Source organism: Bos indicus x Bos taurus, chromosome 19, assembly GCF_003369695.1.
Source record: "Bos indicus x Bos taurus breed Angus x Brahman F1 hybrid chromosome 19, Bos_hybrid_MaternalHap_v2.0, whole genome shotgun sequence".
Lineage (NCBI taxonomy): Eukaryota > Metazoa > Chordata > Mammalia > Artiodactyla > Bovidae > Bos > Bos indicus x Bos taurus.
The window spans coordinates 52414972-52442130 of record NC_040094.1 but is presented as its reverse complement, the minus strand read 5'-3'; the positions used below and the strand labels follow the sequence as shown (position 1 = coordinate 52442130).

The following is a 27159-nucleotide window of genomic DNA, read 5'->3' as shown; positions in this document are numbered from 1 at the left end:
GTTGGGTGGGGGTGGAAGAGAAGGGAGGTGGGGGACATTACAAGTGGCTCAGCCGAGAGGTGGAGGTGGACGACGGAGGCCAGGGGTCCGCTGAGACCTGGGCATTGGCAAAGGCTGCCCTGGGCCGGGCCCGTTGTCCGCGGCCCTACGGCGGAGCCCGACCTCGCAAACCCCACGTCCCCGAGCCGTGCAGAGAACGGCCTTGGCTCAGCGAGCGAGCTGGGGCAGGCGCCGAAGGGAGAAATTCCGTGGCCGATTTGGGGCGTTGAGGAAGAACAATTTCTGACTCTCAAAGAGGCCCTCACCAAAGCCCCAATCCGCAGAGGAAGATCCTGGGCGAATTTCACCGGGGGGCGGGGAGATTGAGCCTCGCTAGGAAGCTCCCGGCTCCCGGCCGACCGGCCGGGCACTGCGGCGTGGCGGCCCAGGTGACGCCGCCGGCGGACGTAGAGCCCCTGGGGCTCGGGGAGCTGGCCCGGGGTCCAAGCTCGGCATTGCGGGATGGGGGCTTGGTCCTGTTAGGGCTGTGGCGGGGCAGGGGTGGGGGGGAGGAGCGGCGGGTTCAAAAGAATGGACCAAAAGACGCATGAGGGGGATGGGAGAGGGGAGAAAAGGAAGGTTATTAAAAAAAAAAAAAAAAACTCTTGAGTTACAATCAATAAAATTACTCGCTTAATTAGCATGGTTATTCGGTTAAGCAGAATGCAGTAAAAGCTGGACCTCGGAATGGAGAGAGAGGGAAAAAGCTAGCGTGGACCCCAGGCCTTTCCTCAGAGACACCTTTGGGCAGCGGGGGAGGGGAGAGGGTGTGCGTGTGCCAGTGTGTGTGTGTGTGTGTGTGTGTGTGTGTGTGTGTGTGTATGCGTGATGGCTTCGCAGATTTGGGTTTTTATCACCCAACGGAGCCAGCAGCCTTTCGCCGCGGCGCCCTCGCCGCAGGGACCCGCGAAGGGGAAGCGGCCAGCGGTACGGCCGGGTTCCCTCAGGCTCCTCCGGACCGAGCGTTGCCGGGACGGTGCGTGTGCGCGGGGGGATCGGGGCGGCCCGGGTGGCCCACGCGCGCGCGTGCAGCGGGGAGACGCGCCGGGCGCTCGGGGCCCGGCCGCCCGGCCTGGCGGGACTCGGGCCGGCGGGGTGGGAAGGGTGGCAGGCGGGCGGGCGGGGGCGGGGACCCCCCGGCGAGCTGAACCCCCAAGTCACCTAGTCTCCTCTGCTTGTCTCCGCAGACTATGGATCCGCACGGCGGCCGCCGGCTCGGCACGCGGCCGCCCGCCGAGGAGCCCAGTCCGCCCGCGTGCTGACCGGCCCCGCCGCTGCCGCCGGTGACCCCAGACACCGCCTCCTCCGCGCCGCCTGCGCGCCGCCCGCGCGCCGAGCCGCCCCCGGGCCCCGGCCGTGCTGCTCCCGGGAGGCGGCGGCGGGCCGGGGCCGGGGCCCGGCATGGATGGCCGCGACTTCGCACCGCCGCCTCATCTGCTGTCGGAGCGCGGAAGCCTGGGCCACCGCAGCGCCGCCGCCGCTGCGCGCCTCGCCCCGCCCGGGCCCGCCGCGCAGCCCCCCGCTCACTTCCAGCCCGGAAAGTACTTCCCGTCGCCGCTGCCCATGGCTTCGCACACAGGTCAGTGCCGGCCGGGCGGCCGCGGGAGAGGAGACCCTGCCGCGAGGTGGGCATGGTCGAGGGTCGGATGGGAGCCTGCCCCTCCTCTCTTGGAGCGTTTGCGGAGAAGCCTTCGGTTTCATTTCCCTGCTCCGGCACCGGTGGCGGCCCGCGCGTCCTGTGGGGGCTCCCCGAACCGGATCATCGCGGTTTAGAGTGCCCTTCCCCGGGGTCCCCCAGGGTCTCGGAGGGGCAGCCCCGGAGCCGGCTTAAAATAAAGCCTTTCCCCTCCTGCACCCTCCCCCACCCCTTCCTGCCGAAGAACTAAATTCCGCGTAAACCTCATTTCTGCATTCTGCATTCACATCCTTAAGACATTCCGGGGCTGGGACAACGAGGCCACTTTCTGCGGGAACAAAAACGGCTGTTGTGACTTGGGGAGGGGAGTGCCGCGGCCTCTCGGATTAGGGCGGTGTGTGCGCGGGGTGAGCGTTAATAGGGACTGCTGGTGTAAGACGAGCAAATCCTGTTTCTATATAAAGCCTTGAAGTGTCAGGGCGAGAATGGGTTTGCAGGGGATGCATTTGCTTTAACAAGTGCCTCTGGTATCCTGCTAAAGCCGGACAAAGCGTGGCCAGATCGTGGCCCAGCCTCTCGGCCTGCGCTCTCGGGGAGGGCAGTGCCGGCGCCGGCTCGGCTGGGGGCGGCGCGGGGGCCGCCGCCGGATTTCGGTGCAGGCGAGTTCGCCGCAGATTTGCTCCAAGAGGAGAGAGCTGGGGCCTCCCTGCACTCCAGACCTCTCCCGGGAGAGAGCTGTTCCTTGGCAGAGCTGACGCAGATCTCCAGAGCGGTCCCCCTCTGGGGTGGCTTCGATACTACTGTCGAGCCAGGTCAGAGGAGAAGCAGGGCCAGGCAGAGGGTGGCAAAGGGGGCTGTATCTCGCGGAGACCCTGGAGGTCACTGGCCAGCGCCGGCTGAGCTTGCAGGAAGCCGAGTGGCTGCGCGTTTGGGGACCCGCTGGTCACCCTGGAAGGTTGGCTTGCCTTTGTTTACAGTTTGTTCTAAACATTAGAAATGTTGTTTGACTCTTTTTTTGTTGTTGTTGTTGTTAATTTGGCAGTAACAGTTATTATTGCTAGCTTGATGAACTGTGAATACTAATAAAATTATATCTGCTTTAATGGGATTACAATTAGTGTGTGGATTAAAACGGATGGCAGAGTCAGGCTAGAAGGGAAAATGTCAGAAGGGAGGGCAATCAGAAAGAAAAACATAAATTTCCTAAAAAGAAAAAAATAACGAGAAATTGCTTAATTACTAATGGGCTTTTAGCATTTACCACATGAGATTCAAAAAGTTAGAGCAAGCTGGAAGTGGAGGGGCTGGACTCAGCCCTCTCCTGGAGTCAGCCCTCTCCTGGAGTCAGCGCTTCGCCCGCGTTTCCTGTTCCAGTGTGAGCCTTCTGCAAGGCTGCTTTTTTTCCTCTGCCTCACTCTTCCCTCTTCCTTGTTTTTTTCCTCTTATAGATTTATAACTCAAAAGAGCAAAAGCACTTGCCTGGGCAATCGGTGATTTTAAATATCTGTCCTTACTGTCCCTGTGGTTGTCTCTCCTGCTCCTGCATTGGAGATGCTGCCTGCCCAGCTCAGCTCACACTGAGGGGCTGTGGTTGAAGGCTTGTGGTAGCCTTAGGGACAGTGCCACAGTGTCCCTAGTCCTTTCTGGATGCACCCCCCCCACCCCCGCCATGCCATATGCCATGCCCTCTAACCTGGAGGGTAACAGAAGCAAGGGTTCAGAAGGGCCCCTGACACCAAGGTTGTCCCAGTAGTGCACTGACAGGCTGGGGCCATGCCCTCCTGGGGGCTGGGAGGGGGCAGGGGGGGGCGGGGGGGGGGGGCTTGGCCAAGCTGGATTCCCCATCAGTTTAAGTCACTGCTGCCTCCCTTGTCCCTATTCAACAGCCCACAGCCCTCGCCAGATCCTGGTCAGCCGCCATTTCTGCTTTCTGCTCTTATATCCAGATGTAGGCACCCCCAGGCCAGGTGGGAACATGGTCTGGGTGACCCGAACCATTGTCTGGCTCATTCCAAGTTTGACCACGTGGTTCTTGGATTGTAGGCCATGGAAGGACTGGAGAAATCAGGTGGGCGCTGGCCTGGTCTGTGTCCTTGACCCAGACCCTACTCACCTTCCCCATATGCAGGGTGTTCTAGAGCTCACTGGAGGTCCCCAGGGCACCCTCAGAGGGGGCACCTGGGAGCCCACACATCTGCTGCTCCTGGAGGCTGCTTCTACCTCCCTGGGGGACCAGAGAGACCTATTGTGCCTGGAGATGTTCAACCCATTTGTGATGGGAAGGCTGGCCTAGAGGGCGTCCAGCTAGAAACATCTGCTGCTGAAAGGCTTTTGAAATTGCTGAAAACCAGGATCTTGTATTGGTTTTAAAATTTAGCTACATCAATTAAAAAAAAAAAGAATTATACCTCAGACTACTTTGCTTTGGTCTGTATCTATATATGATCCAGTTTAAAAAAGGAAAAAGTATAATTAAGTTAAATTTTTTTTTTTTTTTTGCGTCTCGTGTGCGGATTTCAAAATGGCCAGTTTGGCGGACTTTCTTCCCATTTCTGTGACGGCCTCAGGTCCATAAGCCAGGCTGTAGCAGCCCAGCCTGCCCCTCCCTCCACTGACTACCCTGCTGAAAGGAAAATTGCACTGAGCTTCTTCCTATTTGTTCGGCTGTAACATGGGAGTAGGATCCAGCCACCGGAGATCGAGTCCCTGGCCTCTGAGGATTCCTCGTCTTGGCTCGGCCCCCCAGCCTGGGCCAAGGTCTCCCTCCCTGCGCTCCTCCAGTGCTGCCCCCACCCAGCGCTTTCAAAATGTCAGTTTGAAGGACCCCGATGGGATGTTGGGCTCCAGGGCTTCTCCCATTGTTTTTCTAAAAATGAAAGTGCGGATAGCTTTATCATCGGGCTGTGGGGTTTTATGGTAAAGTGCTGTTCCAGTAACCTTGTCACCAAAAGGTGCAATTAGAATGTTTGGAATCATTATTTTTAGTGCAGTGTTAGATTTTGTCTCTAATACAGATGGTCCGGAGGCAAAGCTGTGAAATCTAGGGGGGAAAAAATGAAAATCAACAACACACCAACCCAAGGTTTTTCATCAGCGCTACTGCCTGGAGCGATTGGGATTGCGCCTCTCCTTGGAGGGAGTGCGTCTAGTAGGAGGCAGCCCTGCCTGGGAGAAGCCGGGTCCCCGCCCCCTCTTCCAGCCGGTCAGCTACAGCTACTGCCCTTCATCCTTCTCTGTGTGTTACCCTTGGGGCCAAAGGAGAATCACTGGGTCTCCACCCAAGGAAGGCGGAGGTTTGGGCAATGTGACTGCGAGTGGGTTCTCCTCTCCACCCCTTCTCTTGGCTTCTTTGGCGTGTAAATGGCCTGGCCTGGAAGCCAGGTGCCCTGGGCCTGTGGTTGTTGTTGGGAGTATACAGGGCGGCAGATTCCTTCTGGTGGGAGAACCACAAACTTCTCTCCTGCTAAAAGTGCTTCTGATCCTCAATCTCAAAAAGAAGAAGAAAAACGTGGTGGGGGATGGGATGGGGAAGATAATTTCCTGGTGTGAAAAGACCCCATCAAAGGATCCCCCTCCTTTCTCATGTGATATTTTTTCGTATAGGAAAAAAAATACAATTTCGTAAATACCTCATTAACTCAATGACACGATGGAGTGTTTCGGCAACCGTTACCAACATTAAGTAGGTGTGAAAAGAGTTACTTTCCGAAGACTCTACCGTCCTGCTCTGTAAGCGGCAGAAGCAAACATCAAAGCCACGGCCGCCGTGTGGAGCCCAGAATCCAGCGGCCGCGTGGACTGGCCAGGCTGCGGCCGCCTCACCCACCCCAGCGAAGCCATTTTTGGAATGTGGGTTTTTTCTCAGTGGGGCTTGTAGTGCCCCCTTGTCTGATTATTCCTACAGGGATATTCCTATAGGAATATCCAGGTCACGTGAGCACTAAGGCAAATTAGCCAGAGAGGCAGGGAGTGGCCTTGTGCGGATCCCAAATCACCCCCAAATGCTCCCGTTTATTCTTAGAAATCTCCCTCGTCTGCTGTGAGACTGGGTTCAACAGCCCGCACAGACAGGACAAAACGCACAGGAGGCTGTTAGAATAACATGGAGGGAGCTAAAAATACCCCTCAGAAACACACATAAAAAAGCCAAATCCAACAACAGAACGAGCTAAAAATATTCCAGGCTTTGGCAAAGAGCACAGAGTTAAATAAATTATACAAGAGCCATTCATGGGAGCAAGTTGACTTTCTCTCTTACGGGAACTTGGTTCAAGCTAATAAAAATAATAATTTACTGGCCACTGAGCTTTGCTTGAGTTTAGATTTAATTGGTGGGGCTTCTGGCGTTTGTCACTTCTTGGCGATTAGTGGGCTTGCCCTGGCCTGGGGTGGGATGGGGAGGGGGTGCTGAGTCTGGGTCCCTGGAATCAGGGGCAGGGTTCTCCTCCCCCCATCCCACCCGAGGAGCAGGGCCTGGGTACAAGGGCAGGATGCCCAGGAGGCCAGAGAAGGAGGAAGGCTACAGGGGAGTGGTCAGGGAAGGCAGAAAAGGGACAGGCAAGGCGCCGCTATTTTAATTTGATAAATGATCGTACACCTTTAAGAGTGTGTTTTAACAATCAAGATACACTCCAGCAAGTTGATAGGATGTTCGCTGTCAACTTACATATGTCATCAGCGCGGGCTGTGAGCATAAATAATGTGTGAGAGTGTGCGGGATGCGCTGCAGCCTCTCCGGGAGCCCGGCAGGTAGCACCCCTGTCTCTCCTGCGGTCTGGAGGCAGCTGCCAGAGGAGGAAAGGGTTGGGGAATTCAGGCCGGGTCTTTCCTCTCTGGGGAGTTCCCAGATCTCCTCACCAAAATAAGAGCTCCAGACAGTTTGCTCAGGGAAACCACTGCGGGTGTGATCTGGGGCTGGAATCCAATATTGGCTGGTGTCTTTTCAGGGAGCAGATGTCTTAAGTTCAGCCATTTCCCAGGAATGTCAGACTTCCACCTTGGGATTAGGGTCAGGGTAACCTCCTTTGCTCTCTCTGCTTATTTGCTTGCTCTTGATGGGATGCCCACCCCACCCCCCAAAATCCCAGCAGGCCCTCTCAACTCCCAAAGGACTACACTTCCCAGAATGCCCCTGGTCTAGCTCCAGGGTCTGAGCCTGGGACCGGCCCTAAGCTGGGAATTCCCAAGCTCAAATAGAGTTCAGCCAGTACCACTGGGAATGAGTGCTTTCTGGGTGGAAAGGGGCCTTGGTCACCACCCCCAGGGTCCCCTTGCCCTTTCTTCTGAAAGAGGCCTCTGGGTGGCCTCTGCCCCCGCGCCCCCGCCCTGCCCTCTTCCCTACCATAAATACCTGAATATAGGCCCCCAAAGATGGGAGCTGCCCCTCTACCCCAGGGACCTTGTGTGGCAGGGCAGGCAGCTGCCTTGATTGGCATGGCCAGAGTCTCAGGGGGATTCCCACCAGTTGCCCTGATCTCAGCCCTTTGCACAGGGCTTTCTCAGAGGGGCCCTGGATACACTGGCCAGAGGTCAGCATGGAAGGGATTTGGGGACTCCACCTGGGTGCCCTCAGGGCTGATCTCTGCCTAGAGAGTCCAACAAGAAAATCCAGCACAGCCTCTGGAGCGTCGCTCCTCCTCCCAGCCGCACGTCACCAGGCAGCAGTAGCCCTGTCAATGCCATATTGACCAGCGTCCACCTTGGATGACTTCTGATGACTAGAAACCATCCCCCCAGGGTGGAGGTGCTGCCTTAGCCTCTCGGAAGGGGGCCTGTCATCACCCATCCAGAGAAAGTTCTCACTCGGGCCACTACCAGCAGCCTCTTGGAAAGGTGGGCGCCCCTTGGAAAGGCCGTCCTCGGAGATCTTTGCTGGGCCTTGTCCCAGAGCTCTCGAGCTGATGCCAGGGCTTCAGGGTGCAGCACCTGCCCTGTTGGGCAGTAGGTGACTCGCACTGCTGCGCTCCACCTGCCTCACCCGCCAGGGCACGGCTCCCCCAGGGTTCCTTGGTCCCTATTAACCGATGGGGCCTTCTTTCTCCCACCGAAGATTCAGCATTAAAAGCAAACAAGATCACAACCAGCATGCACTGTCTAGAACACATCCCTGCAGCTCTGGGCTGTGCCAAGGAAGGTTCAGGCCTTGCAGCCTGTGCTCTGGGGCCGCTGCTCCATCTCGGCTTTGACGCCCTGCCCGCTGACGTTTTTATGGGATAATATACCGTTTAGATCACGCAGGCCTATTTGTCAGTGGGCCGCCCCTGTTTGTTGTAATATATAATATTACTGCCTCCCGTGGCCCTGCCAGCAGCTGCCACCAGAGGATGGGGACCAGTCGGGAACTGGGTGTGGGATTGGAAAGGTGGGGCGCAGGGTGGGAGCTGCCCCAGCCCCACATAGGGGCTTGGTGTGGGTTTGCAGCAGGCTGAGGGCCTGGCGGGGAGGCATCCAGTGCTCAAGCAGGGAGCCAGCCGGGCTGGCATCCGAGGGCTGCTGCAGCTGTCCAGACGATTAGGTTCCAGATTGGATCAGCCAGGAAGCTTTTTTTTTTTTTTTCATTCTGACCTAGAGCCGGGGCGGAGGAGGAGGGAATGAACAGGTGGGTTGGGTTCCCTGCCCCCTCGCCGCTCCTCCCAGGGCCCCCAACAAAGAGTCCAGTGTCTTTAGATCCAAAGATGTTTGATGATGGGGAAAGGGGACCCACTGTGTGCCTGGAACCGAAAGGAAAGTTACAGCAGTCCTGTTCCATCCAAGTGCAGGGACTTGGTTTCCAGTAGAAATTACCAGAAATGCAGGGGAGGGGCAGAGGATGCCTGGGCTGCCGAGAGAGGCCCATGTGCGGCAGACTGGGGTCCCCCAGGGTGGCCTGGGGCTGTCTTCTTGGGGCACCCCGCCAAGTGAAAGAGAATCATCAGCCACATTTAAGTGGTTGTTTATGGACTAAACCACCCTCTGCCATCTCCTTGGGAAGAGGCAGTCTTGGCTCTAACCCTGTGCTCCTCCTTCAGGGAAGCCAGGGCCTTTCTTCCTTGGGACTTTGTTCTCAAAGGCAGCTCTGGGGAGGACACCATGGCCCTAATATCACACAGCCAGGCCAGGGAGGGCCCCCTACCCTCAAGGCAGGTGTGCTGGGAGCCCAGCTGGATGGGGGTGAAAAGAAGGTAGGCTGGGGACAGTGGGATGAGACCCTACGGGCGGGACCCAGGGTGGGGATGTGCTGATGGGGGTGGGAAGGAGCTGCACTGCCAGGCTGCTCTCCATCAGCATCTCAGGGCAGCTCTGTGTGGCAGGCTCCAACTTAGCACCAGCCTTGCTGCCTGGCCCTGCTTGTGTCCCTTTTGGGGGCAGAGGCACAGACCCTGTCATCATCCCCACAGTCTCACCAGCATGTTAACTAGCCGAGCTCACACATGCATGGACACTCATCACACCTGCTCACGTGTTCTCATACCCTGAGGCATGTCCTTACACTCACATGTGCTCACACTCATATACACACACTCACTCACAGACACAATGGACCTTCAAGGAATCACATCCCAGTTGGCCTGGGGGAGAGCCAGCGGGCCCAGTGATCAGAATGGGTGTTCTGGTCTGTCTCCACTTTCCACCTCCTGCTCCATCCTGCAGCTCCTGGCCAGCTGCCAGAGGTGGAGCCTAAAGGTCCCCAGTGACCTTGGATGGCAGACTCAGAGCCCGACATGCCGGGCTCGGTGCTGGTGAGCTGCCTGCCCCTGCTTCAGCCCCCTCCTTCCCTCTGTCACCATGGAACCCATCTTCTGGTTTCCACTGAACTGGAGCTGGTCCTTTCCCAGCACCTGCCCCAGGCTTCTTCCAGTGAATCTGTTCAGTTCATTTCCGTCACTCAGTCGCGTCCGATTCTTTGCCACCCCATGGACTGCAGCACGCCAGGCTTCCCTGTCTATCACCAGCTCCCAGAGTTTGCTCAAACTCATGTCCGTTGAGTCGGTGATGCCATCCCACCATCTCATCCTCTGTTGTCCCCTTTTCCTCCTGCTTTCAATCTTTCCCAGCGTCAGGATCTTTTCCAAGTAGTCAGTTCTTCACATCAGGTGGCCAAAGTACTGGAGTTTCCGCTTCAGCATCAGTCCTTCCAGTGAATACTCAGGACAGATTTCCTTTAGGAGGGACTGGTTGGATCTCCTTGCAGTCCAAGGGACTCTCAAGAGTCTTCTCCAACACCACAGTTCTTCGGCACTCAGCCTTCTTTATAGTCCAATTCTCACATCCATACATGACTCCTGGAAAAACCATAGCTTTGACTAGATGGACCTTGGTTGGCAGTCATGTCTCTGCTACGCCCTCGCCCAGTTCCTCTAGGAGGTGCTAGTCAGCTTCCCCGCCCTTTCCCGACCTGCAAGTCAGTCCCAAGCCTGTCTGAGCCTTCAGCCCTGCTTCTCTTTCCCTCAAGGTCTCCCTTCCCCAAGCCCCCTCACCCCCACACACCTTAGGTCAGCTCCCACCCCCTACTCTTGTCATTCCACTGTCCCCAAGCTTTCCCAGTATTCAGCACCTATGCCCAGCTACCCACAGGCTCCGGCCACCTCTGCGCCCCTCTTTGCTGCCTCAAGTACCTTCTCTGCCCCGTTCCCCTGCCCCTCTTGGAATCTTCCTACCTGGGCAGCCCCCACAGTCACCAACGCTCAGATCCCCGTGACCTCCGGCCCTGACCGCCCTCAGCAGTCTCTCTCACCAGGCCTTGCGGCAGCTCCATCCTCCTCTACATGGAGCCACCTTCCCTGAGGGACGGCAGGGTCCCGAGTCTGGGTGTCTCTGCCTTCCATCCCTCTTGTTTCCCCGGAGCTGGGCCTGGCCATCACAGGCCTCCCTCCCTGCAGGACGGCTGGGGCGAGAGGGGGTATGCTTGTCTGTGCACACCGAGGCAAAGCACACACGTGCCTTTAGACACAGAGAGAGGGCTGTTCGGTTTTTCTCCTACCAGTGTGCCGCCACACTGGAAAATCGAGAAGATAACGCTCTGGGAGAACCTCGTTAGGAAGAGAAGGCCAGGAAACACAGGGGTCTGGATTGGCCCTTGTCTCTACACTAGAAACTGCCCCATACCTGACCACACGTGGTAGACAGTCTTGCTGGCAGTGTCTCCAGCCTGCGTGGCCACCTCGCAGGGATCAGGTCAGCATCTACTCTCCTTCCAGAAGCACCTTCTGTCATCCTCAGAGGCTCCCAGACTGTGTTTTAAAAAGATGTCAGAGCTAAACAGATTGGCAGGAAGGGCAATCCCCTCCTTCTTAGCTCCATACTCGATGGCAGGGGCGAGAGCGTGGCAGGGAGCGGTCTGCTGGGCAGTACAGCCCAGCGTCATCTGTATGACACCAGGGCTGGCCCCTGGGTGCACACGTGAGGTCGGGCTGTGGAGAGAAGGGGCCGGTGGGGATGGAACAAGGCTCAGGACGGGGACCGTCCCTGCAGAGACTCCCCTGCCCCATCCCACTCCAGTAAAGGAGGGATCTGTTGGAGCAAAATCTGGGCAACAGGTGGGGCCACTTCCTGCCTGTCTCTTGATTGGCCCTGGCACCCTCTGCAGGTGGCTCTTTCACCATCAACAGGAGATTCTGTGTGTGATGGGGCACCTACGATGGATCAGAGGGTAAAAGCCAATGGGCTCACCTGGGCCCTAAGGCCTGGGGGGCAAGGAAGGACACGTGCTGGGAAGAGCTGCCCTTCCCTCCCCTCTATGGTGGCTGTTTGGGTGACTGAGTAGGCAAGAACTAGGGGTCAACCAACAAGACAAAAATAAGGGCTCAGGAGAGATGAGGGAGCAGGGCTGTGGCCCCTCACCCTCTGCTCCGTGTGCCTCCCTGGCCGGCAGGTGTGGTGGCGGGGGGCTGTGGGCACCTGAGCGTTGTATAGCCAGGTGGGGCCCCCATGCTACACCGCTCTGTTTCCAGCATTTACGCACCAGGAGGCCTAGGAGCTGCTCCAGGTTCTCAGCCTCAGCGCCCAGCCTGGCCTGGCAGGAGTGCGTGGCTGCTTGGGGCTGGTGGCAGTTAGTGGGACCCGCTGCCTGCACGTCTCCTGGAGGCTCTTTCCCACAAGCCCTGCTACTCCAGATCCTGGTTGCTTCTCCTTGCCCAGGCAGCACTCACGTCCTTGCAGCTCTCACTTGGTGGGGCATGGGCCCTGATGCCTCCTCTCATCACCCCCTATAGGGTCCTGGCAGCCAGCAGGCAAGATTCAGGACCTAGGCTCGGACACGGGTGCAGTGAGGACAGGACCAGGCTCCTGCCCGTGGCGCCTCCTGGCCTCGGCAGCACCACGCGGAAGGGTGCCAGCAGATCCCTCTGTCCCTGGCTCGTGGGCACAGCCCTCCTCGCCCTACACAGAATGCAGGTGAAGAAGCCGGACCTGGGGTCCCCCAGGACTTCCCAGTCTGCCCGATGGGGCAGCTGCCCTGTCCAGCTGCCCTGCCACATGCCTGGCCAGCGGGTCACTTGAGGGCAGTTTGCCTGAAGCCAGTCCCTTTTTCAAGACATTTTGCATCCCTTTGGGTCTCCTAAAAATAAGCTTTTAATTTGTTTTAAATTAATATTAAAATTAAAGCTCAATTAAATTGTAATGCATCTTTAGGCGAACTCTTAAAAAGCCTTTAACAAGTGTGAATACAGGTAAAATCAAGAAAAGTTGGAAGGTGCACACAAGCAGCGGCGTCTTTCTACCTGTCAAACGTCTGCTCCAAGATAAAGGCCAGTGAGATGGTCCCAAGCAGCTGTGAGGCCAGTGTGGGTCACCGAGAGGCCCGAGGGCCATTGTTGAAGGCCCGGGTGCCTGGGCAGCCTGCGGCTTCCTTGGATGCCAGGGTGAGGGTTGGTGACCCTGCACACCGCGGCTGCTCAGTGACTGTCTAACGAATGAGCTGGGTTAGGATTTCGTTCTCCGGCCGGAACTCCGGACCCAGTCTGTGGCTTGGGTGACAAGGACGTTCATGCTGTCTGGTCTGGGCCGCACTTTCTCCCCATATTCCCACATCAGCTGCCTGCCCCAGCGAGGTCAGCATGTGCCCCGAGCTTCCCTGGGCACTTGCACTGGACTACCTGGAGCCAATGGAGATTCAGGGCAGCCCAACCATGCCCTGGGCCCTCCTGAGGAGTGGGCAGCTGGCCCGGGTACCGGCTGCTGGACTAGGTGGCTAGGAGGGTCATGGTGCATCTTGTGGTCTCTAGACTGGAGTGGGGGGCACCCTTTGGAGACCTGGAACCACTCTGGCAGCCCAGCACAGAGCCCCCTCCTCTGCTCTGGCAGCAGAGCCTTTGCCAATGACACTTGCTTCAAGCCCAGCTTGTGAATCAGGCGAGGGAGTCAGTCCTGAGTCTCAGGGCTGAGTTCCCTGCTGCCTCCTACCCCTGAAGCAGGTGGGATCCAGGTGGTGGAGACTCAGCAAGCCAACTTGCTTGCCCTGTGGTCGCATCAGGAGACAGGAGCGCAGGCTTCTGGGCTGGAGATCCAAGGCTGGTTCTCTGCCTGAGCTCCCCCCATCCCCTGCCCCGCACGCCCTGCAGTGGGGCTGGGTGCACAGGCTGTGGGCTAGCTGCGTGTGCCGGGGGTCTTCTCTCCGTTGGGAGCTCCTGTGGGGCTGCCCTGAGCCTGTTTCCCCTACCGGCTCCCCAGGGCTGGCTGGCACTCCATCCCTATTTGGGACCCTCAATCAGTGGGGTGCCCTTCTCCACCCCAGAAACAGCTCTCCTTGCCCTGCTCATTTTGACAGTTCCCAGAAATATTGTAGTTGTACACCAGAGAATTGAGGTTTTCTCTCTACTTACACTCGCCGTCTTTAGAAATTAAAATACTCTATCTCTGTACTTTGAAGGGAGTGGGGTGGTTTGTCAGAGCAGTGCTGTTAGAAGAAGCTACAAGGATAAGGAGCCCTGGGTGCACCCTGCCCTCCGCCCCATCTCCCTTCTCCTGCGGGGCGGGTCGCGCTGCCCCCAGGAACACATTGTGGGGGATCCCACTTCCCAGCGAGCTGCCCCCCCACAGTGCTCCTCCTGCCTGGAGCCAGGAGCAGCCCCAGCCCCAGTGCCAGGCCTTTTCCTGCTTCTGGTCTCGGACGTTAGATAGTCGGGTGGGGAGGCCAGGTCTACTGCGAGTCTCAGAAGACAGGGATGGGCTGCAGAGGGTGGCCTGTCAGACATTCAAGAATGTGAGCTCCCTGAAGGTCTCTGCCTGGAGAGGCACAGCCCTGCCCCCAACCCTGCCATCTCCTCCCCTCTTGCCCTGCCTGCTCATAGCTGAGACAGAGGGGTGTCCCAGACTAGCTCAAGGTTTTGAGCGCTGGGGTCCAGCGGATGGAGTGTAGGAGAACAGGGTGGGCCCCTATGACCCTGTCCAGGGGCTCGGGGGGGGTGTGTGTGTGCGCGCACCCTGATGTTCACACTGGACTACAGCCCCTAGGGCATTCGTCTTGTTGCAGCTGGCTTATTTCAACATGGTATGATGCTTTGGCTGAGGCTCCTTCTCTGGCTGGCGGGGTTTGGAGGGGGTGGCGCTGGTCACCTCCCCACGCCGCCCCCCCCACCCCCCGCCGCCCCAGCCTTCAGAGGTGTCCTGGAGGGGGAGTGCTGGCTGCTTGCCAGGGAGGGTGTGAGAGGGAAGCGAGGTGGAGACCCCAGAAGGTGCGAAGAACAGGAGGAGGGGGAGCAACCCTCTGAGTCACTCTCTCGGCCAGAGTCCGAGGGCGGCCCCAGGGGGGAGTGTTGGCTGCCCCCCTCCCCCTCCAGCCAGAAAGCTAAATTTACCCTTTTAATAAGAACCAGACTTATATCCGGTTTTCCTTTTCTTTTATTAGTTCTGGGCTGTTGGTGGTTGGGCCTGTCCCCTGTCATCATTGCCTCTACACTTGTGGGCCTGGTGGCTCAGCAACCACAGAGTTTTCCTATTATGGCCTGAGAGACGCTGCCTTTGGGCCAACCAGGTCTTCTGGAAGGTTCTCCTGGACCAGCGGAGAGGGGCTTCCCATGTGACGCCTGCATGTTCTGGGCAGACACCCCTCACCGGGGCTACCCCCACATCTCAGGGCGGGGCTGGCGGAGGCGCGCCTTCTGTCCCCTCTGCTGGCCCCCACATGCCGCCTCCCACCAGCACCCCCTCTCCCACCGCTGCAGCTGTCTCTGTTCCCGCCTCCAGCCTCCTCCTTCTCTCTTGCCCTTCCTTCCTCCCTCCCTAGTCCTGTCTTGCCTCCTCTTCTGATCCCTGTATCATCGCGGGGCTGTGGATGGCAGCTGGGGTTATTGGATGGCGTCCTCAGGGACTTGGGCTGGGCAGCAGAGGATGGCCGAAAGCAGGGCAGGTTTTGTGTCCATTGAGACCCAGCAAGTGAGGGGAGCCAGACAGGAGGCCCCCGATTCGAGGACAGAGGGGAATGCTCCCGATCCCGACAATTTCTGGGTTCTGAGAGCCTGTCAGTAAGACCGACCCTGCTGGGAGGGGGTCTCAGATCCGAGGGGGCTCCTGAGCTGCTTCTTCACCGCAAAGGGATCAGGTGTCTGTGGGGAGATGGCCACGCAACCTGCCTGCTGCCCCCAGAACCCACACCACTGCTGGATTCAGTGTCAGGCCCAGGTGGCTATGGGTTGAGTCGCTGGGCTAGGGAGGGGGCCAACTCCCAGGCAGCAGGGAGTCGGGGGTCTTGGGACCACAGTTTGGTACAGCCTTAAGGCTTGAGTTCCCCTTCCACCACGAGCAAGCTGGATGAGCCCTCGATGGTGGAGAAAGAGAGGGGCATACTGGCGTCTCTCACTTGCCACCGTGGGCGTCACATGGAATCCAAGGCCTGAAGCCTTTTTCAGAGTCTGGGCCAGTAAGGAGACCGGTTTGGTGGGGGTGTGACCCTGGGAAGCAGCGTCCCTGAGGGCTGGCCCGGCCTGTGTGTGAGTCCCTCACATGCAAACAAGTCACCACCTCGCACACACTCAGAGCCAGGTGTGTACACCCGTGTCCTGAGCGCACACTCAGAGCCCCGGCCCCAGACCTCCATGCACATCTGTAGCCTGTGTGCGTGACCATTGCCCATATGCACTCTCAGCCATGCACACACACTGACACACCCTGAGTGCCCACATACTCGCTTCACTGCCTGTTACGCCCACGTGCACACATACACACACACATACATTATCTCATGCCTGGGCCACTGATGGGTTCCAGCCCAGTGGGGAGTGTCACTGGTGACATCAGCAATTAAGCCCGGAACGCATGTGCACCCAGAGCGGGTCTGGTGGCCGGCAGTGCAGCGTAGCCTCTACGGCCCGGCCCCTGCTCTGCGCGATTTGGGTTTCCTGTGGGGCAGTCCAGAGCAGCCCCTCCCACCTGGGCCTGGTATCCCCAGCCCTGTCTCTCTCCCCATTTTCTTCTCCTGGGTGGCCAGACAGATGGACGCCCACCCGCCTGCAGGCAGGCTGGACCGAGGTCTCTCCACCTCTGTCCACACGGACACCCGGGATGGACATCCGCCCTCCCCTTCCCTCTCCTGGAATGAGAGGAATGTGAACAGTCCACATGGTGGGCTGTTAGCCTTCCTGCCTCCTCTCCAGTTGGATCCCTCGGGGTGGGGGGGCCTGTTCTAGCACCCAAGGGGCACTTTGGCCTCCCAGGCAGGCCACCCGTCACGGCAGTGTCTCAGCTGCCCCTGAGGTCCTAGGGGAGATCCAGGGATGGCCCCAGGGGGGCTGGATGTCCCCAGCACCCAGGCGGGCTCTGCCAGGGGCTGGGGGCGGTGGGGCGCCTTGAGCAGGTGTGAGCAGCAGGGCGGGAGCGGTTCTGGGCGGTGGGTGGGTACAGCCGCCAGACACAGCACCCCTGGGGAGCCTCGTGCCAGTGGCCCATCAGCTGGGCCTCCAGCAGCGGCAGGGGAGCCGGAAAGGGCTTGACTCTCAGGAGCGGCCGCCAGCCATCACAGGGAGGCCTTTTGTGTGTGTGCTTTTTTACAACCCATTTCACCGTTTCCAGAAAAGGTAGCTCACTTAAGTCGAAACAAATGCTCCCGCTGCTGTACTCCGGGCTCCCGCTCCCGCTCCCGGGCTCTCCCAGACCCTTCTATGTCTGTCCCTCCATCCGCCTGGCTGATGGGGAGGTAGACGCTGGTGGCAGAGGAGGTGGGCAGGCCCTGGGTCATCTAGGGCCCCAGGGCCAGCCTCTGGAGTGCCAGCACTTTGAGCTCTGGTGACTTTGCTGCCCGTCAGACACTCCCTGGACTGGAAGCTCCTTGGGACACCCCTGGACTCCACGGCAGGGGCCCCCTCTGCACCCCTCTGGCCTGCCCAACTTCTGTTGAATGTCTTGGCTGCAGCAGGTGGGCCTGGCAAACAGGTTGGCAGAGGAAGGCCCACTCCCCCTGGTTTCACCTGGGGGCACGTGGGGCAGCCTCGGGCATGGCCAGCACAGAATGGCCTTGTGAGCGCAGGCTAGGCAGTCAGGGGATTCCGGCCCAGCCCCGTCCAGCTGGGGCAGCTGGAAGTTGCCACACGGCCAGGGCCCAGGTACGGCCTGTCTCCCGGTCCAGGTTGTCTGGGCTCGGGGCGTGGGAACGAGTAGGCCTCCGGGGGTGAGGGCCGGGCCTGAGGAACTGGGCCATGGCGGGGGGTGGGGGTGTCAACCAGCCCTCCCGGGCATTCTGGCTTCCGGAGTGGTTTTCTCAGCCAGCCCGGCACCCGGGCCAGGCCTCCGTGGTGTCCCAGGCAGAGCTGAGGCGGCGCTGGAGTCGGGGCTGGAGCCCTGTGTCTGGGGCTGCAGACCTTGGCCTGAGCCGGCCGGGCAGTGGGGACAACGGGCTGGGGGTTGGTGTGTGGCTACAGAACTGTCTGCCTCAGTGGCCCTGTTCAGGTCTCAGTCCTGAGATGATGTTCAACTTGGCCAGATGGCTCTGTTGCGAGACCCTAGAGGACGCAGGGCACAGGCCACCATGACCATGCTCCCTGGACAGGCCACATCCAAACCCCAGAGGCTGCGGGGCCAACAGTGATGATGCCCATCCCTTTGTCAGTCCCACGGTGGGCCCGCCACCTGGGATCACGGTGACCTACACTAATACAAGGCTGTGAGAAGGGCTAGGGCAGACAGTGCCAGGGTCAGGGCTCCCAGCCCCCGGGGGGCTCTGAGCCGAAAGCCCCTCTGGCCCTTCCTGCTGCTCAGGGCTCCCACTGTCCCCTCCTGGGTTGCTAACCACAACACTCCCTGGGCAAGGACCTTGCCAAGAGGAAAGAAGTCTCCAGCCCAGTTCCCGGCCAGACTTGGCCATGCAGCTCCAGCCTTGGCCGGGGCCCAGGCCGCCTCTGCTAAGGCTCTGTCTGGGACTGGCTACTGGTCGGCGGGCGGGGGCTGGGAGGTGGCAGCCAGGTCTGCCCATGCCTCTGCTGGCTGGGCCGTGACCGAAGTCCTTGGAGGTGGAAGTGACACGGGAGCATGGATGCTCTGTCTAGGGTCAGGGGTCAGATGGGGTAGGGGAGGCTCTGGGTGCCAGCCATCCCCTCCCTGACACCCATCATGGCAGTGCCCACCTGGCAAAGCCTGTAGGACCTGCGGCAGCTTGCTGACTTCTAGCCCAGGATGGCGGGAGGAGACTGACCCTTTTGGAGCAAGGCTCATGGAACCCACCAACTGAGCAGGGTCCAGGCTGGGGGCCCATCGGGGGACTTGGCTTTCCAGCTGCCTAGCGCCCATCCCCCAGGGCTGGCCTGCCAGTCAGGGAGTATGAGAGCCCCTGGCGGGACCTGCTGCTGTGGGCTGGGGCCTTAGGAGAGGACACCTGGGAACCCGCAGGTGGCCCACCAGGGCGAGTGCCTGGAAAGTGGTCCCTGGAATGCGTGTGGCTGTGCCCCAGAACAGCGGGGTCCCTGATATCTCTGTTTCCTTCCTTGTTGTATCTGTCATATGAATGTCTTACAGTGAAGATATAAAGACATAACATTCATGTGATAAGCCTCTTCCTTTTTCAGTGTGAAAGGAAAAAGGAGGGAAAAGACACCCCCACCCGCGAGATAAATGGTCCAGCCTGAGACCGGACACTGGGGCCACAAACTGCCCACAAGGCTGGGGAAGATGGAGAAGCAGGGGCATCCCCAAAAGGCTTGGAGCAAAGGAGGGCCCCGGGGAGCCTTGGACCAAGGTCAAAGGGCAAGACTGGAGTGCCGTCCCAGCCACTCACTTCCCACACTCAGGAGCAAGGGTTCCTTTCTTATGGACTCAGGAAAGTCTCCAAGAGGGTCCCCCAAATTGGGAGAGTGGCTGGCCTGGACAAGGTGGGCACACAGCAGGAAGCTCAGCCTGTCGGTGTGTCCCCTGCCTCGTGGAGCTGGGACCGGGGCTGCTGAGCTGCAGTGCCACTCCCTTCCAAAGTGACCATGCAGTGGGACATCCCCTTCTGGGATGGTGTCAAAACAGGCACCCTTAAGAGTGCCCAGCCAGGGCCAGGACCAGTCTCCTGGGAGAGGGGGACAGGAAGTCCCACATCTCCTTCATCCCCACCCCAGTTCCAGCTTAGAAGACTAGTCGAACATCCCCCTCTGGGCCTCAGGGATGCTCCCCACCAGCCCCTGCCCCTGGTAGGTGGTCCCTGGGGGTGTGGGTAGTGGGTCTGCAGAGGTGGTCTGCTGCCCCTGCAGGGTGCCTCGGTGTGGGAGACCCTGTGAGGGGGGCCACCTCTGAGCCTCAGTTTCCCTGCATCCAGACTGGAGGGGCCCTATGGGATGCCAGGCCACTCCTCCCGCCCAGCCTCAGGCCCGCCCACCGCCCCCACCCGCTGGGCTGTGGGAGAACTCAAGGTTCTCAGGCCAAGCTCCCAGAGAAATCCTTTATCCAGACCAACTTCTGGACTCGGTTGCTTCCCACTGTCCCCAGGAAGAGCAGGGTGGAGGGACTTCCCTGGGAGGGTGCGGGGGTGGGAAGGCCTGGGGGACATGGGGTGGGCCTGGGCGAGGCAGGAAGAGGCCTCACTCATCCCACAAGCATGGCCCCCCGCCAGGGTCCCTGGAGCCCAGCAGGAACCGCCCTCCATCTCCTGCCTGCTCTGCCCGCCCGCCCGGGAGGCCAGTACTTCCCTTCCCAGCCCAGAGTCTCCTCCCCTGGCTGGACGTGCCTGTGGTCTGGCCGGGGCCCATGGCAGTCCCAGCCCTGTGGTCTGGGAAGTCCCTGGCTCTTGGACACCTTCGCCCCCTGCCCCTGGGTCCTCTGGTCCTTTCAGGGTCTCCCTTTGGCCTGATACCCACCACAGAGGTCAGCTCACACCCTAGCACCCGGCCAGCACTCACAGACTCTTCCGCTGAGGCCAGTTCCTGGGAGAGGCCTTTCTCATCCACAAGTCTCATCCTCGAATGGGAGTGAAGGGAAGTGGAGGGGAGCTGCCAGGGTCCCCGTGGGGCAGCCCCTCCCTCTCCCCCGCTCCAGGGCCTTGCCGCCTCTCTGCTGAGTCACCTCACGTCTGGGAAGCTCCCAGGGCCCAGCCAGGCTGGATGAGGCATCGCAAATTTGCAAATTCCCCCTGCCTCCCGGGTAGGGAAACAGCTGCCCTGACTCACCTTGGGCCGGGCCTGCAGCCTCCTGGAGCCCCCAGAACCCTTGCAAACCCTGCCAGGCTGCTGCTTTCAGCCTAATGGGATGGTGAACCCCCAGAACCTTGTTCCCCATCCCCTAAGATGGTCCCAAGCCAGGCTCACTGCCCATGAAATGGAGGTGACAAGGTGCCAGGGGTCCCTGACGGGGTAGGGGCTGAGCGGTGCAGCCCAGACCACCCACTTGGCAGCGGGGGCTGCACTGCGCAGAGTGCACTGGGTACACCATTCCTAGGCAGTCCACTGGTTGCCATGGTAACCCGGAGAGACTCGATCAGCCTGGCCTTGGCCGCTGGACAGGGCAGAGAGGGGGACACAGTGTCAAAGGTGCAGGTAGGCAGGCCATGGAGGCTAGCTGCTGGGCGAAATGCCGAGTATCCTGAAACATAAATGGCTGACTGTGTCTCAGTGCCACCGGGAGGGCCTGACCCTGAGAAACCCTGGGGACATTAAAGCAGATCCTGCCATGTCCATTCTCGGGCTCCTCCTGTGGTTCTCTCTTGCTCTGCCTCCGTTTCTTCTCTTGCTCACCTGGTAGAGGGCATCCAGTGTGATGAGGTGGTTAACTGGACCTGGGGAGAAGGTTGAAGACCCTGCTGGGTGCTGGGGGGAAGGCCAGAGCCCTAGTGCCACCTGGGGGTAGGACAGAGATGGCTGAGACCTGCTGACCCTGGGCCTTTCCGGGAGCTGCACTCTGGCAGGTCTGCCGGCAGCTGAGGCCTGGGGGAGTCAGCCTCCAAAGTGGAGACCCGCCCATAGGGTTGATATTTCCCTCAAGCCCTGGGTCCCTGAATGTTTATTCCCACAGTACCTGGCACCTGGTTGCTGGGGGTGGTGGGCGGGGTGAAGGAGGACAACTCAGCTGAAGTGCCAATCTTCAGGGTTTTGCAAGAACAGGAGGGTGTTCAGGCCTCCAGGGCCCGAGCAGGCAGCTTCTCCCACCTTGGCTTCTTGGCTATTTGAAGACAAAAGCCCTGGAACCTTGGGGCCTGAGAGTCAGCCCTGGGGAAGGGCTCCTTAGTGCTTGTCCCTGCCCAGACTCATTCTCGCCCACTGTGTCCACAGCCAGCAGCCGCCTGATGGGGAACTCTCCGGCCTCCTCTTTCATGGGCAGTTTCCTTACCAGCAGCCTGGGCTCGGCGGCCTCTGCGCACCCCAGTGGCCCCACCCCGTCCCCCTCGGAGCAGGCCTACCGGGGCTCACACCCTGCCACCTCCCAGATCTGGTTCTCCCACTCCCATGAAGGTAAGTCAGAGGCCCAGGCTCCCAGCCGTACCCTGTGGCTAGAGCCACTGATCGTGGTGCCCAGGGCCTGTGGTGAAGCAAAGGGCTCCCCTGCTGTGTCTGGCAGACCATGCCAAGCACTGGGGCAAGGGGCTGCCTCCCTGTCGAGGATGCCGTCATGGGGGAGGTGGTAACTCTTGGCCAGATGTGCAGCAGAGATGGGCAGAGAGGGAAAAGGGGTGGGGCCGGGAAGGCTCGCGGGAGCTGAGGAAATGTGGAACACAGCTGGGCTGGCCGGGCAGGCCTGCGCCCACCTCCCAGACTCAGAGAGGCATGGGCTCCAGATGTGTCAGCTGGGAGGGAGTGGAGGGGAGGAGAGAGCTGTCAACAGACTCAGGCGCCACCCTGGGGGCCTGCCCTAGAACAGAGTCCCTCTCTGGCCCTGCCTCCCCTTAGGTTGCAGCCTTGTACACACAGTAGGTGCCTCATACGTGTCACTCTCAGGCCTTGTGGCTGGCTGGAGGGCCCTTGCAGGCCCTATTTAGGATGTTGAGCTTCCCCTTGGCACTCTCAGGGAAGGTCACCACCCCCACCCAGCTCCGCACTGTCTGCTCAGCCCCTGGGCACCGTGATGTGGGCGGTGACCCTGAGCCCCAGTGTCCCCAGCCCGAGGTTGCTGATATCCAGTCGGCCGCCACAGTGTAGGAAGGGTTAAGCCCGACGGCGGCTGGCACGCGGAGAGGTAATTGCAGTTGGCAGCGGGCACAGAGGGCTCTGCGCTCCTGGCACCAGCACCGCCGTAACTCAATGACTGCTGAGCGGCGGGCGTTGTGTTTGCAGAGCATGCGGACCCACACACCGCGCCCGCTGCCGCCCGCGTTCCAGGCGGGGAGATTAGCGCCCAGTGCTGCCGGAGAGCGAGAGAAACCTCTCTTTGTGCAACAAGAAAGGGGCTGTTTTCCAAACAGGACAGGTGACGAGTGAGGGACAGTTGTTAAAATAATCTGGGCTTTAAGCGCCGTGCAGAGCGCACATGTTGGGTAGGCGATAAGGAGCAGCTCCCTTACCCTGGAAGGGGAACCAGGCCAGCCCTGAAGACCCAGGTGGGCAGAGCAGACACCTGGCCCAGACCCCTCTGCCGCCTGCTTCCCACCCCTGCCTCTCGCAGCCTCCCCAGGGGACACCTGGTGCAATGGTGTCAGGCTCCGGATCGGGGCTTCCCGGGATGGCCATGCCTGGCACCCCTTGCTCCCCTGCTCCTCCCAGCTCTTCTGCCTTCGGCATTTGCTGGGCGAACTCCTGAACCTGGCAGGAGCTTCTGGCTCCCAAAACGTCTATGGGAGGGAGGAGAGGGCCGAGTGCCGTGGGGCGGGCAGGGCATACTCACGGCAGCCATGTAGAACTGCTTCCACTGAACCCACGGCCGCCCCAGGCCTCTGCCCTGCCCTGACCTGGCCTCGGGGGCATGGGTGTGGCCAGGCTGGCTGCCACGGTGATCCCTGGTCAGGGTCAGGATGGCAGAGCTCTGCGTAAGAAGGTACATATCCCCCTGCCTCTCCGGCCTACCCTTGAGGACCCTGCGGGCAAGAAGGGCAGTTTGTGGGCAGTGCCACCAGCCCTGGGGCCCAGGGAGAAGGCGCCCTGTCCTGCCTCTCTGGGGGCTGCCAGAGAGGCGGGGGTGGGCGGGTGGGAGGCAGCCCACAGATAGCGCCCTCAACGGCCTCCAGACACTCACTTCCCCCGGCCAACGGCTGCCTCCGAGGAGTTGCTCGCGGCCTGCGGGGCACCCCGCCACCCGCAGCCGCAGCCCCAGAGCCACCTGGCAAGTTGCAGTTCCCACCACCCAGTGTGAGGGGACAGGGTGTGGGAGAGTGCCAGCCCCCCAACCCACCCCTTACCCACCGTGCATGCCGGGGAGGCAGCTGCTCCAAGGCAAGGACAGTTGGAGCAGCCCCGAACCAGCCCTGGCGCCTCCTTGGGCTGAGGGCACCCATGGTCTCTTGGGGGAGGGCGTGCATGTTGAGGCGGTGGGTTCCGTGGGCAAATGCAGGTGGGTATAGGACAGGGGGAAGCAAGGAGGCCTCTGAGTCGCCCACCTGGAACAAAGGCTCCAGAACCCAGAGTAGGGGGGGAGGGCAAGGCCCACCTGGGGCTAAAGATGAGTTTAGGGGAGCAGCAGCCCCTGGGGAGCGCACCCCCAATCTGCCAGGTCCCGCCTGAGGGTAGCTCGTGCGTCTGTCCTGGGGACCCTACCACCTCCCAGGCCTGTGCCCCAGTCTCCCCTTCTCTGCCTGCAGTTGCGCTGCCCGGCCTGGGATCCCCTTCCTACGGGGTTCCCCTGCCCTCCTCTCCTTGCAGCCTCGCTCTGACAGGCCACGTGGTGCAGCCGCCTAGCTGTGAGCTCCCAGCGTAAAGGCCGGCGGGCGGGCGGGGCCGGGGCGAGTGGCAGCGCTGGCTGGCTGGCTGCCCTGGCAGCGTGCCTGGCTGCTAGTTTGACTGGGTGCCAGCTGGCTGCCCGCGTGCTGGGGCCTGTTTCTCTGCCGTGTGTGTTCAGGGGGAAGGGGGGCCGAGGTGGGGCGGGGGGCACGCGACATGGCCGGAGAGCGGGGGGCTGACGGGCAGGGTGGGCTGCCTGGGCGGGCTGCTCCGTGGTCTGGCCCCACCCTCGTTCTCTCGCTGCCCCCAGGATGGGTGGGGAGACAGGTGCCTGGCAAAGCAGGCTTGCTACGCGCCCCCTCCAGCCTGGGGATGGTCAGGGCTGGGCCCCTAAAGGAGTTCTTAGATTAAGAGCAAGGAGGCCAGGATGGCGCTGGGGTGGGAGGCGGGGGCAGGGATGGGGGAGGGATGTCAGTGGGGGCCAGGAGAGATGATGGGTCCTTCTACTCCAGGCAGGGCCCTCAGCTCTCCGTGGGTGGACCCAACCCACCATCTGGGGGACAGCCACCAGAGCCGGGACCAGGGCTTCCTGCTTCCCTGGTGGAGCAGCTGGGGTGCAGGGCAAGTACCCCAGAACAGAGGAGCCGCCCCAGAACATCTGGCCTGGGGCAGAGCTTGTCTATCCAGGGCCTCTTGCCCCACCCCACCCCCCAACCCCCCACCCCAGGCTCACCAAGTAAAGGGTCCTGCCAGAGATGAGACTTTCCCTTCCGGGGCCTAGGGTCAGGGTGGGCGGCGGAACTGACCTGAGGCAAAGGGGTGAGCCAGTGTACTGGCCCGCCCTGGGTGGGTCCCCGGGGGGGTGGGGTGCAGCACAGCTGGCCCTATTGTCAGCAGGCCGGGCCCCCTCCCTCCCTCCTCCACCGCGCCCCCCCCCCACCCCCCGCCCCCGCTGCCTGGTGGGACCACCCACAGGGCCATGAAAGGGGATTCTGTTCCTGGGGGCTCAGCTGGGGAGGAACAGGGCTGATGGGTTCCCACAGCCCAGGCCACTCGTGGTCTCTTGTGCCACCTGGAGGGAGAGCCTCCGGAGGCAGCGGGCACATGTGCTAGCGCTGGCCGTTAGCCGGGCCGGCCTCTTTGTCAGTTGCACCCGCCCCAGAGGCTATTTCTCCTTCTGGGGCTGGGCTCGCCTCCACTGGGGCAGGGGTCGCACCCAAGAGCCACTGGGCACTCCCTACCATTTCCCAACCCCTCTCCTGGCTTCCCTGAGCCCCTCAGCTGTCCTGTCCCCCTCTAAGACTTCAGGGTTCACCAGGGCTTCTGGGAGCACATCTGTGTGGGGGACAAAGGTCCCAGCTGGTGTCACTGTCTCGGTGTGGTGACGCTGTCGAGAGGAGCCCTCCACCTGCCCTGGACCTTGTCCTTCTCCCCTGGACGCTGGACGCTCCAGCCCCTTCTCCTGGCCTCAGTTTTCTCGGTGGCCAAAATGGTCTCTGAATCTGCCCGCATGGGACCACTGATGGTCACCTCCCCTCCCCACCTAGCTCAGTAAAGATGCCCTACATGTAGGCAGCATTCCCATCCTGCCCACCTGGTCCTGCCAGTGCCAAAGGGCAGGGCTGAGTCATTGGGGGCAGCTGACCACCCTGTGATCTGGGGACAGTGTAGGGGAAGGGACCGAACTCCCCAGATCCAGACGTGGGGGATCAGGGCTCCCCTGCCAGACAGGCCTTCTCCTGCCAGCTTCATCGTAGCCAGAGGGAGGCCTGTCCCATCTGGACCTCTGACCCCCTCCAGAGCTTTCTCAGGGCTTTGCATGGCCAGTCCTGCCCCACCCCCCGCCCTGCTCCCTGTGACCTTGGTCCCTCACCACGCTTTGCCTCTGCCCACCTCCCCATCCGGGTCCCAACCTCCAGGGACCCCTCTGTCCTTGCATGTCCCATGTAGCAACTGTCCACTGTTATGCTGGGGGCCTGGGGACCTTCCTGGGCTGCTGTTTGCAGCCGGCGGGGTGTGTGAGCTACACTGGGTCTGACAGGGCTGGGGAGAGAGGCCCAGTGTCACATCTGGGTGTCGGGCTGGCTTGCACTGTTCCTGTGGCCCCAAGCCCCCAGGATCCCCCAAGCACTATGATCTATGTGTATCTTAGATACCCCAGGATGGGGTAGGGGGGTCTTAGAGCATCCACCCAGGAAGACAGGGTGCAAGGGATGTGATCAGGAGTAGCACAGGGCTCTCTCCAGCCGAGCTCCCTGACAGACAGAGGTGTTGGGTGGGGTATTGTGAGGGTTTGGGGGATCATGCCAGTTTGTTCCCAGCTCCAAGCTCTGAGACTCTGTCTCTCCCCCAGCTTTAGTCCTGCAGCAAGCCTTGGTCCCCAGCCCTCCCCGGGTCACAGGTCCTGCTCCCCTGGAGGGGCTGCTGCTAAGGCCTGCATCTCAGCTCTGTACGGCCTGAACCCAGCTCCTCCCTGCACAGCACTCGCCAGGAGCCCGGGACTGTCCATGACCGCCTGGCTCCTGGGCTAGCTGCCTGCTGCTTTTGTTCCAGAGGTGTCCGTGGGAGCCTGGCACCTTCCCCTGGCTCTGAGCCACTCCACTCAGCCTGGGAACAGACCAGGCAGCTAGGCCCCAAACCTGGGGCGACCGGGGGTCAGTGTGTGTGCCTGGGCCAACTTTAATGGGCCACAGTGGCACAGAAATCATCTTGTGCCAGCCTTAGGCCCCAGCCCCAGCCCCCAGCTGCAAGAGGCTGAGGTCTGGGCACTCCCTGAGAGGCCCAGCTTCCAAAGCCGTCTTCAGCCCATTAAGGTGGTCAGTAGTCTTGTGTACCACAGTGGAAATCCACTGACACCCTGCATGAAAAGGATGTCACAGGAAGAGAGCCAGCACCCAGTTAATGTCGGCATGGCAGAATTCAGAGGGATAGACGTGTGCGGGGCTCCAGGAACAAGGGCTCTTTGCCTAGGTGTCTGTGGGGATTGTCATGGGTAAAGATGGGACTTGTCAGGGTTGGCGGGACACTGGTCGAAGGTGGAGTGGTCTGGTGGGGGCTCTATCCAGAGGGGCTTTTATCCTCTGCTGAGCCCTGGAGTGTGGGCTTGACCCATGAGATGGGCAGTTGAGATGGTTCAGCTCGGGTTTTCCCCCAGTGTGGCCGGCTGTATAAAAGCGTGATTCTTGGCCCCATTGATTAGGGACTCAGCCAGTCACGTTGTGGGGAACTGCCCTTGGGACTTGATGTCAGACCCTGCTGGCAGCCCCTGGCCACAGCTCAGGGCTCAGTGGTGGGGAGAACTTTCTA

The 27159-nt window shown here is 60.7% G+C and overlaps 1 protein-coding gene across 3 annotated transcripts in view; it reads left to right on the top strand.

Moving 5' to 3' along the window:
- The first annotated feature begins 1409 nt into the window (after window positions 1-1409).
- BAHCC1 (BAH domain and coiled-coil containing 1) overlaps window positions 1410-27159 on the top strand; it is a 56776-nt gene continuing 31026 nt past the window's right edge. For all 3 annotated transcript variants that reach the window (XM_027517978.1, XM_027517977.1, XM_027517976.1), the window contains exons 1-2: window positions 1410-1618; window positions 21319-21498. In XM_027517978.1, coding sequence (XP_027373779.1) covers window positions 1441-1618; window positions 21319-21498 — 358 coding nt within the window. In that variant the 5' untranslated portion in view covers window positions 1410-1440. The remainder of the gene's footprint in view (window positions 1619-21318; window positions 21499-27159) is intronic.